At 40.7% G+C, this 12,206-nt stretch overlaps 1 protein-coding gene across 1 annotated transcript in view; it reads right to left on the bottom strand.

Moving 5' to 3' along the window:
* Positions 1-572: 572 nt before the first annotated feature.
* Positions 573-12,206, bottom strand: part of LOC116267805 (SART-1 family protein DOT2) — a 34,214-nt gene continuing 22,580 nt past the window's right edge. Inside the window, exons 8-12 of the mRNA XM_031649718.2 lie at positions 3,240-3,858; positions 2,698-3,059; positions 1,945-2,165; positions 1,291-1,375; positions 573-1,049 (exon numbers count right to left, since the gene is read on the bottom strand). Coding sequence (XP_031505578.1) covers positions 975-1,049; positions 1,291-1,375; positions 1,945-2,165; positions 2,698-3,059; positions 3,240-3,858 — 1,362 coding nt within the window. The 3' untranslated portion in view covers positions 573-974. The remainder of the gene's footprint in view (positions 1,050-1,290; positions 1,376-1,944; positions 2,166-2,697; positions 3,060-3,239; positions 3,859-12,206) is intronic.

Raw genomic sequence — 12,206 nt, 5'->3', positions numbered from 1 at the left:
CGTTTGATGGTCTGAAAATCTAGAATTAGAAATATATTTCGTGGAATAAAGGAATAAGAAATATTTCTAATTCTCATTTTGATGTGTGATGATTGAGAAATATATTTCTGCGTTTGGTGGCTACTGCATACATTATTACATACATAAAGTCTTTCTGCCAAAAAGTTCTTAAACTACTTAGAAAAAGGCCACAAAGTGCACGTTACCTGGCCCCAGGGACCGAAGAGGAGAGACCTTGCCTAACCTAATTTTCCACAAAAGTAGCATCATAAATCGCCTTGGAAAAATGAACAAAAAACAAAGTTGGCTTCTTCCAGTTTCAGATACGTGCAATATTCACGTATTAACATACTTATCCCTATAAATATAGGTAAAGCAGCTTCAAGAAATACCATTACAGCCCTCCCAAGCAGCCTCACTGCGAACCCAAGCGTAGTTCCTTCACGACTTGAAGCATGTATTGGTATGTTATATGACACGAATACAGGAACAACACTGGACAAAAACTTCAGGATTTGAACCAGAAACACACTTCTAGCCAAGTGCCCAATGTCGCTAAAATCACGCACTAGTTCAAGGAAGAAGGCAGCAACTGACGCTGCAACATAGGGAGTTGCTTTCCAATTATCAAGGCACATCAAAATTTCACAGTAAGGTACAAAAGATTTACAACAACAGCATACTTGGCATGCAAGCTTCATCCCACAAAGCTTCTCTTTATACATGAAGGTTGTATTTTGCTGCTTAAACAGAATTGAAATCAGTGATGAATCCAGTTACCAATCTGCTGTTTCCCAACTTCTATTTCATTTGCTGTCCTCCTTGTGCTGCATCATAAAGGATGAACACCAAGCAGATAATATCTTGAAACTCATTTAAATGCCGACTCAATCTTACCACACGACCACCAAAGTCCCTCTCTGTGAAAGGGGACTAGAAATTTTCAACTCCAGAAATAAATGAATCAACAAAATTTAAGCCTTTGGTTTCTTTGTGGGGGCCAGATTGCTGGGCTCAGCCTTGCGCTTGATCCCCAGAAAGTGCTCCACCTGAGAAGACAAAAAAGGGAAAAATGACCAAAGACGCTAGCAGGAAAAGAAAAATGAAATTCTTACTCTAGAAGCAACAACACTTTCAGAGATTTAGTCGTATGCATTGTTTGTATATGCATGTGGTGCAACAATATGAGAAAATTAAGCATTATATCTATATATATATATATATATATATATATATATATATATAGAGAGAGAGAGAGAGAGAGAGGGAGAGAGAGAGACGTCGACAAACCTTCCTATCACCAAGCATGGGAGTCAAGTGTCCTGGATGGTCCTTCTCAACAGTAGCAAAACCACTTCTTGGATCGCTGGTTTGCCTATAATTCAAGAAAACAAGCAACAAAAGTTAAGACACCTTTCAGGATCTGAAAAAGAAGCTTATGGAGCAAAAAAGCCTCAAAGACCTGATATTTTAAGCCAAGTATATTGGGCAATTGATCCTTGTGTTTTTTTGCGTCTAAGAATTCAGGGTTGTAAGAAATGAGCTATTAACGAAAGGCAATAAAATTAACCTAAGAATACTTTTTAGAAATTTTCGGCAAAAAAGATAGAGATGGCTTTTAAAAAAGTAAAATAAACCAACAGGAACGCAAGAAAAAGAAGTCCATCCATATCTGAAGATCACAGTCCCAACATCTCCAATATGTAAAAAATATCTCACTAGTATCACCATTCAGAAGTATTGGCAAAATATCCAAATATTTCAAATATCACCAAAATTGGAAACCCGTGATGTATCACAAAACTATAATGAAATATTCCCAACATTTTCCCGGGTCAATTTTAAGTCTTCATTCATACTTTTTAAGCATGTGGTCTTTCCATTTTGTTTCGCTTGCATATTTGGGAAGTAAATTCACTTTTTTCTTTGTATTTTTGCACATACCCAGGTTTGATCTGACCACTAAGCACAATATATGGAGCATTCAGCTTCGCCTGAGTCTCCCTCATTTTCTCCATTGACAGCAAGGGGGTGTCAGAAGCTTTCATTTGCTTCAACTTCAATTCTTCTTCATACTGTTTCATGCGTTTCTCTTGCTTCATCTTCCCAGGACCCTTGCCATGAAACTTATGAGAAAGTTTCCTAAAGGCTTCTTTAGGAGTCATCTGTTTAACAATAACAAGAAGCTTAGTGGCACATAAAGCATAACTGAAAGTGGAAACATGTACAAGTTGAGATTCAGGAAACCTACAGAAAGCTAGAAAACTAACAAGCAGAAATTGCAAACTGCGACTTAGATGGAAACACAATAACGAGTTCCAACTTGAACCCCAAATGTTTCTGAATCAAATAAGCATGCAACAAACCTAGTACACATAAAATTTTGAAAGGTTAGAATCTGTCCTAACTCCACAAAGAAAGATGGACTCCATAATCATCCTGTTGGAAGGTGAAACTGAAAAAATTGCAAAAGGCAATTTCCAGCATACTGAGCAAAAACCTTCACCATGAAAGAAAACATAGAAAATGATGAAATTTCCACTGCCTACAATGATCACTGGACTCTTCATCAAACTAAAGTTTGAAACTATCTTTTGCACTTTACTAGCTACAAATTTGTATCAACAATAGGAAGTCCACATACGTCATCCCATAGTACAAAAATAGCTAATGCAGTAACAGGTAAAAAGAACTCACAATTCTCCCAAACTCATCCAGACGATCAAGAGATATTTCTTTAGGGCCATCATTATCACGAATACCCATAAGTTTGCTTTTCTTCTTATCCATGGTTCGTCCGCCCCAATCAACAGTTTCTTTCAATGTACCACGCTCCTTAAGAAGCTGAAGGGCTCCCGCCAAACCTTTCCCAACAGGAACTTCATGTATTGTTTCATCTGGGACAATTTCCTCTTTCTTTTCCTCCTCAGATGGTTCATCTACCGCCATGGCCTTAACTTCCATCCAACCACCCTCTGTGTCGTTTTTCTCTGGCTCATAGGATTCATTAGCCTCCTCATCATCTTTGAAGACATCTTCCTTATCAGGCTTGTGAGAATCTGTGGTACCAGGATCCCAAAGAGAACAGGTAAGTAGTGCATAAATTCAAAAGGACAAATGCAGAGCAACCCAAGAAAAAGAAGACTGCTCCATCTTCTATCTGCCATGCCAAATCTACAAACTTAGCAATGCATATAGAAAATTATGAACTTCAGTAATGTGAAAGATAAGAAAATTACCTTCATCAAGCTGCAAACCCCACACAAACTCTTCCATTTCTGTGAAAACAATTTTTTTATTATCTTGAGTTTCACCTGCAGCTGGACTTTCAGCTTCCCCTGACTGATGAATTGAAGAAATTGCACGAAGCGCAACTGCCTGTGGACCAGATGTAGCTTCTTCCTCTTGATTTTTAAGGGCAAATTTTCTCGCCTTATCTAAGGACTTATAGAGATCTTCATCCTCATCACCAAAAACAGGGTTTTCATCTTCATCAACTGCAACTGTGAGAGTTTGCTCCTCACGGAGCACTCTTGAGGCTTCTTCCGCTTTACTATAAGCAGATTTATATGAATTAATCCTCTCCTCAGCCTCCGACTTCTCTCTTGCTTCCTTAGCTAACTGTCTCTGCATATCCTTCCTAGAACCAAGATCTCCAATTCCCAGACCAGCTGATTTAGCTTCTGATTCCATGGCATCCAAATCCAGTTTCTCCTTCTTTCTCAAGGATTTCTTCTTTTTTGGCTTTCTGAATTGCAGCATTTCTTCATGAGTATAGTAGTCTGATGACACCTTTGTTGTAGTTGTGAGATCTTCAAAATGACTACCTGCAGAAACACTCTCTAGCCTCTTTCGGAGCTGCAGAAAGTAGCCAAAGGGATTCATTAGTAGGAGACAAAAAGTTGCCAAACAATGAAACTGCTGTAGTGTACTTTGTCAAATGATGAAACCGGCTGTCAAGTGTCAAATGATGACACTGGCTGACAATGGGAATACATGCACAGATATACAGGCAGGACCATTTGTTTATCTAGTTATTATTCATTTCTCCAGAACTCCGTAAACACTGGAATGTTCTAAAGTTTCAAGTCAGTGCTAGACATCTTTGCTTGCTATTTCTTTTTATAAAAAATGGGACCCTAAATTTGTAAAAGCATGGAAAACATAATTTAAAAGTAATTCTCACCTTTGTCAGCATATATCAAAATCCTAAATAGTCGGTCAAGTGAATTACCAACAGACCTGTGTTTCGAACCAGCGACTAATTGGCCGGACAAGTCAATTAGTCAGACTCGTCATTGGTCAGCCAACTAATTTATAACTGATAAATTTATATGTACATTGTTGATAAAGTATATGTATTATGCATTTATTTGTTTATTTGTAGTCAACCAACTCGGACCAGCCTGAAATCTGCAGATTGGCAGATGATGTGCCTATGCTTCAAAGAGACTCACAACCAACAAAAGAAAAAGACAGTTTGCTTGACCAGTAGGATTAAGTAATAATTCATTGGGTTTAAGAGTATCACTGAAACATTGGCACAAGTATCGTTCTCGGGTTTTTAACGGCGAGATTTTTCTCGGGTTTTAACGGCAAAGTTTATTTTTTTCAGGACAATCTCAGGACAAACTCAGAAAATTTTAAAAAATAAAAAAATTAGGTATAAATGAAATAAATGAGAAACTAATATAAAACATAAATAAAACTACATAAAAGTGATAAAAGGAATGTTTTAATGATAATAAAAGTGATGAAAATAATTTAGTTTAAGTTTATATTTAGATTCAAGATAATATAAATGCTGAAAATAGAAAAATGAAAAATTACAAAAAAATGCGGAAAAAAAGCAATAAATATTTTTTTTCCTTTTTTTCTGAAAATATCGTAATTTTTCCCCGCTTTTTCGTTTTCTTATTTCAAGGTTAATATCGCAATATTTTCGAAAATATCATGATATCTGTGAGCACTAAACATTACTTTTTTCCTCTAATAACCAATTATTTGCTACAATATTTGAAAATATAAGAAAAAAAATTAGACACAAACGTCATTGTCAGATACCATGCTTACGTATGTAAAGTGTATGCATCAAAATCAACACGAACCAACACAATTTAAGCGTTCGACACAAAGGCACAGCAGCCAATAATACTGCACTTACAATACAGCTCAGAACAACATGCCTCTTGACTGATGTCACATGACTGATTTACAAAGACATTAAAAACAAGGGTGGGAAAACCAACTTTTCTCTTCTAACCCTATCATCTCCCCCCCCCCCCCCCCCCTCAACCAACCATATATATGATAGCTATACAGTTCTCACAGATTCTGGTGGTTTGTCCAGGTTGCCAAGTATTTAAGTATTCCTCAACTACAACCTCAAAGAGTAGAACTACAATCATAGTCACAGACAATGATCCTCAGCAAGGAAAAAACTTAGAAGTAGTCCATAGTCACACAAAACACATTATTTTTGAAAAAAAATGCAAGAAAATTAAATGCGGTTTTAAATTTTAAAAAAACGTGTTTTTTGAAATAAACGATAAAAAGAAAAATCGGATTTTTCTTTTCACTTTTTTCATTTTTTTAATGCTAAATAGTTTTTTTTTTCATTTTCTGTTTTTTATTTGTTGCAAATCTACTTATTTTTTGATGTTTGTGTTATCATTTTCTCACTTATTTTATTTTTCCTCTATTTTTTAAAATTTATCGTATGTTTCCCTTTTTTTTCAAGCTCGCCGTATTATACCAGAGAAAAACCTCATTGTCAAGACTAAGAAATAAGATAATGGTTTAAAACTCTGAAACGTTATTTGTGACTATGCAGTTAGAACATTATTGTAACGCTCGGCATATGCAGGTCGGGTCGAGTCAGGGTCCAGATCTGGACCCGAGCTCCACCCGCGTGTGAGCCTGACGCCCTCTCCTCCCTCGTCTTTCCCTCTTCTCCCTCGTCTTCCTCACAGACCCCCCCCCCCTCTGTTGCCTCTCGTGCCAACGCAAGGAAGAAGAAGACGACGGAGGTGCTGGGCGGCAACGAGAACGGCGCGGTGGTGCTCAGGTGACACTTCTGACTTCACGCTGCCTCCTCCTTCCTCTTCTTTCTTCCCCTTCTCCTTCCTGTGCAGCCTCCTCTCCTCTTCGCCAGTGCCCTCCCTCTGCTCGCACGATTCTTCTTTTCCTCTCCCACTCTGCTCGAGCTCTCACTCCCTCACTCACGCACGCTCTTCCGTCCTCTCTGTCTACCTCTCCCTTTTCTGCACATTCTCGTCCCTCTCGTCTCTCCCACTCTCTCTCCTCTACCCGCCTCCCTCTGTCAGCGCCTCTCCCTGCCCACACGCTCCTTACTTGAGCTGTCTCTCCCCATTTTCTGATTGTTTTTCCCATTTTCCCCAACCGAGCAATCTTCCTCACTGATTTTATCATTGTTTGATAGGATTCTAGCTTGGGGGACGTGTTCTTTTCCTCATAACAGCGATTAGAAGGTGTTACTAGTGGTGGCAACAATCAATTTTGGGCTTTGGCACTTGATCGAACGCTTGAGGCGGCTGCCAAGAACATTGCAGCAGTTTGGACACTAAATTTGGGGTGAGCAAGGCTAAATGAAACCTAAATTGTAGAATATTTTCTGTTAGAGCATGTATAATTATTGTTTGAGCATGATAGAAGTTAGAATTTGATGTTTAGGGAGGCATGTTAGTGACTTGGCTTTTCGGGGAAGGTTTAGGATTATGTTGGAGAGCGATGATTCATGTATATATTGATCTTTTAAGCTTGAGGTATTGATTTTCAAAAGCAATACGGAAGCATGGTAGAGATTTGATGTGGGTGAGAAAATTTAGAATAGTTTTGATGAGCATGTGACACAAGCTTTTGTCAACGGGCGTATTGCGGTGTTAGTTGAAGAAGATCATATAAATTGGGAATATTTGTGGGGAAGACGCTTTAACTATAGAAAGCATGTGAGAGTGTGTTAAGGATGGATTGATCGAAGCATTAAGTTTTGACGTTTGGTGGCAACGGCAAGAAGTTGGGAAGTGGCCTATTAGAGGGCTTCGACACCTTCTTGAGGTGATGACATGTGCCTCAATGATTTTGTTTTATATTTGTTTGGATCGATAAGCTAATTAGTAGAAATCTTATCTCTTGTTTATGTCTGTAGGTACATCGGGCACGTCCCGTCGACTTTGAGCTACCAGATTCGAAGCTCGAGGCATTTTGAAGAGTTTTGTGAGCGCGCCACAGGTATGGCGGCATTCCAGGCAAATCCCTGCCTGGGGCGAATGTGTGAATGTGTATTCCTAGGATGGTGGGATCCTAGGATTGTGATCTGAATTGATTGATTGTTTTGTGAATGAATGTATGTATGCATGCGCATGATTTGATATATGATATGAATTGTTTTGAAAGACTATTAGTAGTTTGTTTTGAAAATGTGACGCATTTGCATGTGCATGCTAGAATTGATAACTGTTTAGGACATATGAGGTGGAGTATCGAGTCGAGTGTCTCCTCGACCCCAATTGTGCATTCGAAAGCATCCTAGAATGATAACTGCATAGGACAACTATGAGCCAATCGCAGATCGAGACTACTCTCTATGGTTTGGCTAAGTTTTTCAAAGATGTGATTGATGTGATAATTGATGTGAATGTTGTATTTTGTTGCATACACATTGCCGTGGGCAATGATGCAAATGGATGAATTAGAGGGTAGTTGTACCCGTATTGTATGACGGCTAGCTATGACTGTTAATGTTATGTGTAGACCTCGTGTGGAGGCAATTGGAGGTGTGGCTGCACTCGTGAAGTGTACCAACCTCATGAGCTAGCCAGTCATCTTGTGAATGTGTAATTATAATGATAATAATGAATGAATAATAAGAGATGAGAGGCCAGTGGGATGTGGCTATGTGTTTGGGAGACGTCCCGCTTTTGCCACTGGTCTCGCCTGTTCGGAGCGCAGGCGGTGCAAGACCCAAGGTTCTGTTGTGTGTTGTGCTTGGAGCGTTGGGCTCCCGCCTTCCCAACCTGGGTGTCCTAGGGAAGGCGGAGTATCTCTCTTTGGAATTCACACATCCATGGATAAGTGCTCTACCGCTGCAGCTGGTGAAATGGATCCATACTGTTCTGGGCCACCACAAGGATTCTCTCGACTATAGGCCGCCCGCGGTTTGCACGTGCCTGTGTTGCACCCACAGGAACTGTTAATTCACTAAAGTTAATGAAAATGTAATGTACATGATTGAATGTATGGGATTGATGTGCATGTGAATGTTGGGCTTATGAGTGCAAATGAAATGTTTAAGCATGCCTTGCATGTTCAACGCTTTATGTTAACCCAAAAAAAAAAATTTGTTAGAGGGTCAAAAGGTTGGGGTGTGACAGCTTTGATATCAGAGCCATGGCAAACCCCACTAGGGATGTGAGTTAAAGCCTATCTGTGAAGCCGTGTTGCTCAGGTACGCATTGATTTGGTGAAATTGCTATCGTAGTTTTGGATTTTTCATGTATAAGTACATAATGTGATCGATGTTTTGAACTGTGTTCGTGCACGTTTGTGATTGGATTTGCAAGATTAGTCATAGACTTAATTTGAGAACAATGGTTCTTATTTGTACAGATGGAATACCAACGTAGTGGTAAAAAGCGAGTTGGGCCGTCTACAGAGGCACCAAGGGAGCCAAGTCCGGCCCGTTCTGATGCACGTACCCCAGTGGATGACAGTACATCAGGGCAACAGAATGCCCAGACTAGTGTGGGTGCTCAAACCCCACCAAGGTAGACTCCACTAGTGGATCAACAGACCATAATGCTGACAACGTTGCAAACACTAACCTCTCTTGTACAGTCGATGGTCAGTAACCAAAGGAGCAATGCATCTCCTTCAGGAGACACCACTGCGCCACTTCAAGAGAAGGCACCATCGGTGTCGTACCAACAGTTTATGGCAATACAGCCGCCTGTCTTTACAGGAAAAGTCAATCCAAATAAGGCAAAAGAATGGATTGAGGAAGTTGAACGCATCTTTGGACTTCTGAAGATGCCAGAAGAAGACAAAGTGAACTATGGCTCTTATCTGTTGAAGGGTGATGCCAAGAATTGGTGGCAATCGACTAGTGAGATCCGGTTTGCGGGTCAACTGTCAATCTCTTGGAAACAGTTTAGAGATTCTTTCTTCAGCACTTACTTTTCAGTGCATGCTAGAGACAAGAAAATGCAAGAGTTTCTTGATTTGCAGCAAAATCAGCTGAGCCTGGAAGAATACATTACGAAATATCGACACTTGAAGGTGTATTGCCCGCACCTCTACACTACTGATGAGGCCAGAGCAGGCAAGTTTGTGCGGGGGTTGCGAGATGGACTGCGAAGCAAAGTCTTGACGAGCAGACCTCGTGACTTGGACGAGGCGGTCACCATGGCAAGATGCATAGAAGAGGACTGGGCAAGGCCACAGAAGGATCACCACAAGAAGGCAGGCCAACAATCACACGGTGGGCGAACGCAGGTCAAGCACCAACACTTTGCAGGCATGACAAGGCCTTATGAGAGGCGTGATGACAGAACATTCAAGCGGAACAGGCCAAACTGCAGTGAGACCACTCAGGGGTCAGTGGCCTCTCCGACCTCACCGAAGTGCCCCACTTGCTCACGTGTGCACCCCGGGAAGCCGTGCTATCGAGAGATCGGAGCTTGCTTACACTGTGGAGGGATGGGGCACTTCATCAAAGATTGCCCCTTAAAAAAAGAAAGAGAGTTGAAGAAGCCTAAGGCTGGTCCTTCTAACGTGCGACAGACAACTGGACGTGTCTATGCGACTACTGTGGAAGAGCTTCAGGCACACGACCTCGTTGAATGGTTCTCATATTGCTAGAGTGTTGTTTGATGCAGGGGTCACTCATTCTTTTATATCTAGTCGATTTGCTACTTCACTAGAAGTGTCGGCTAGGAAGATGCCATATGTTTAAAAGTTGTTAGCCCTATGCATGCTCAAGAGTCATGTAGCGAGTATCTACCTGATGTGGATGTGGAGATTCATCAACATCACTTACCTACACAGTTGGTGATCATGAGTCTCAGTGAGTTCGATGTAATTTTGGGCATGGATTGGTTATATGTGCATTATGCTAATATAGATTGTAGGAAGAAACAGATACGATTGTTAACTGATGAGATGCAACCTGTGGAATTCCATGCTCGTAAAGCTAGTCGGACTGATAAGATAATGGTGTCTACTTTGAAAGCTAAACATTTGATAGAAAATGGAAGTGTTGCTTTCTTGGTCAATGTGTTGACCAATGAGACCGAACCAGTGAGGTTGCAAGATGTTGTCGTTGTGAGTGAGTACCCTGATGTGTTTCCTGAGGAACTGTCAAGTTTGCCCCCAACACGAGAAGTGGAATTCAAGATAGAGTTGTCACCAGGGACAACTCCTATTTCTAAGGAACCATACCGAATGGCACCAGCAGAGTTAGGAGAATTGAAGAAGCAATTGCAAGAGCTCTTAAACAAGGGTTTCATCCGACCTAGTGTGTCACCTTGAGGAGCACCTGTGTTGTTTGTTAAGAAGAAGGATGGAACAATGCGTTTGTGTATCGATTACCGCATGTTGAATCAAGTCACCATCAAGAATAAGTATCTGCTTCCAAGAATTGAAGACTTGTTTGATCAACTCAAGAATGCAAAGGTATTCTCCAAGATCGATCTGAGGACAGGTTATCATCAACTCTTGATACGGGAGGAAGATGTTGTTAAGACTGCTTTTCGAACTAGATATGAGCGTTATGAATTCAGGGTCATGCCTTGTGGGTTGACCAATGCTCTCGCAGCGTTTATGGACCTCATGAATCAGGTGTTCCAAGACTACCTGAATCGATTTGTTATTGTTTTTGTTGATGATATTTTGGTATACTCAGAGAGTGAAACAGAGCATAAAGATCACTTGAGAAGTGTGTTAGGTCTTTTGCGCAAGCATAAGCTTTACGCCAAATACTCAAAATGTGAATTTTGGCTAGAGAAGGTAAACTTTCTGGGTCATGTAATCTCAAAGGATGGAGTATCTGTCGACCCGGCTAAGGTGTCGGCTGTATAGGACTGGAGGACGCCGTGCGGTGTAACTGAGGTTAGAAGCTTTTTGGGATTGGCAGGATACTATTGCAGGTTCATACCAGACTTTTCGAAAATAGCTACGCCCATGACTAAGCTATTGAGAAAATGAGTGAAGTTTGTTTGGAATGAAAAATCTGAGAAGAGTTTTCAAACTCTGAAGGACAAGCTTACTACTGCCCCTACTCTGACGCTTCCATGAGGTCATTCTGGTTTTGTGGTGTACACCGATGCATCAGGAATTGGTTATGGTTGTGTGTTGATGCAACATGACCGTGTTGTGGCTTATGCATCAAGACAGTTGAAGGTACATGAGCAACACTATCCCACTCATGATTTGAAGTTGGAAGCGGTTGTGTTTGCATTGAAAATATGAAGGCAGTATCTCTATGGTGCAATATTTGAGGTGTTTACAGATCACAAGTCATTGAAGTATATATTCTCTCAAAAGTATCTAAATCTGTGTGCAGTATGTTGACTCGTTCATGGACATTGTTGCAAGATGTGATAGCATGGCAGCCTTACCTTTGTAGTGAGGACAAAGCAACAATGACGGCTTTGATATGACATCCTTTGCTGGAAGAGCTTGTATTGAAGCAAAAGGAAGATCCGGAATTTGCTAAGAACATGGAAGAATGTAAGAAGGTAGATTCTCTTTGGCATCACGATAAAGATGGTTCACTGTGGTTTCGACGAAGGTTGTGGGTCCCTAGAGATGAAGGGGTTAAGCGTCAGTTGCTTGATGAAGCTCACAAATCTAAGTTTTCTATACACTCTGGCAGCACAAAGATGTTTCAGGATATGAAAAGAAATTTCTGGTGGCCTGGAATGAAGCGTGAAATTGCAGAATATGTAGCAAAGTGCTTAGTTTGTCAGCGGGTCAAAGCAAAGCATCAACGGCCAGGAAGCTTGTTGCAAATAATTGATATACCAGTGTGGAAATGGGAAGACATTCCGATGGATTTTGTGGTAGGTTAGCCTCACACTAGAAGACAACATGATGCCATATGGGTGATTGTTGATCGACTTACGAAGTCCGCTTATTTTCTGCCAATAAGAATCAGTCAGTCCTTAGAAAGTCTCGCAGAGTTATAT

Source organism: Nymphaea colorata, chromosome 14, assembly GCF_008831285.2.
Source record: "Nymphaea colorata isolate Beijing-Zhang1983 chromosome 14, ASM883128v2, whole genome shotgun sequence".
NCBI classification, from domain to species: Eukaryota; Viridiplantae; Streptophyta; class Magnoliopsida; order Nymphaeales; family Nymphaeaceae; genus Nymphaea; species Nymphaea colorata.
The sequence above is the reverse complement of the archived record's forward strand: the minus strand, read 5'-3'. Positions and strand labels throughout refer to the sequence as shown.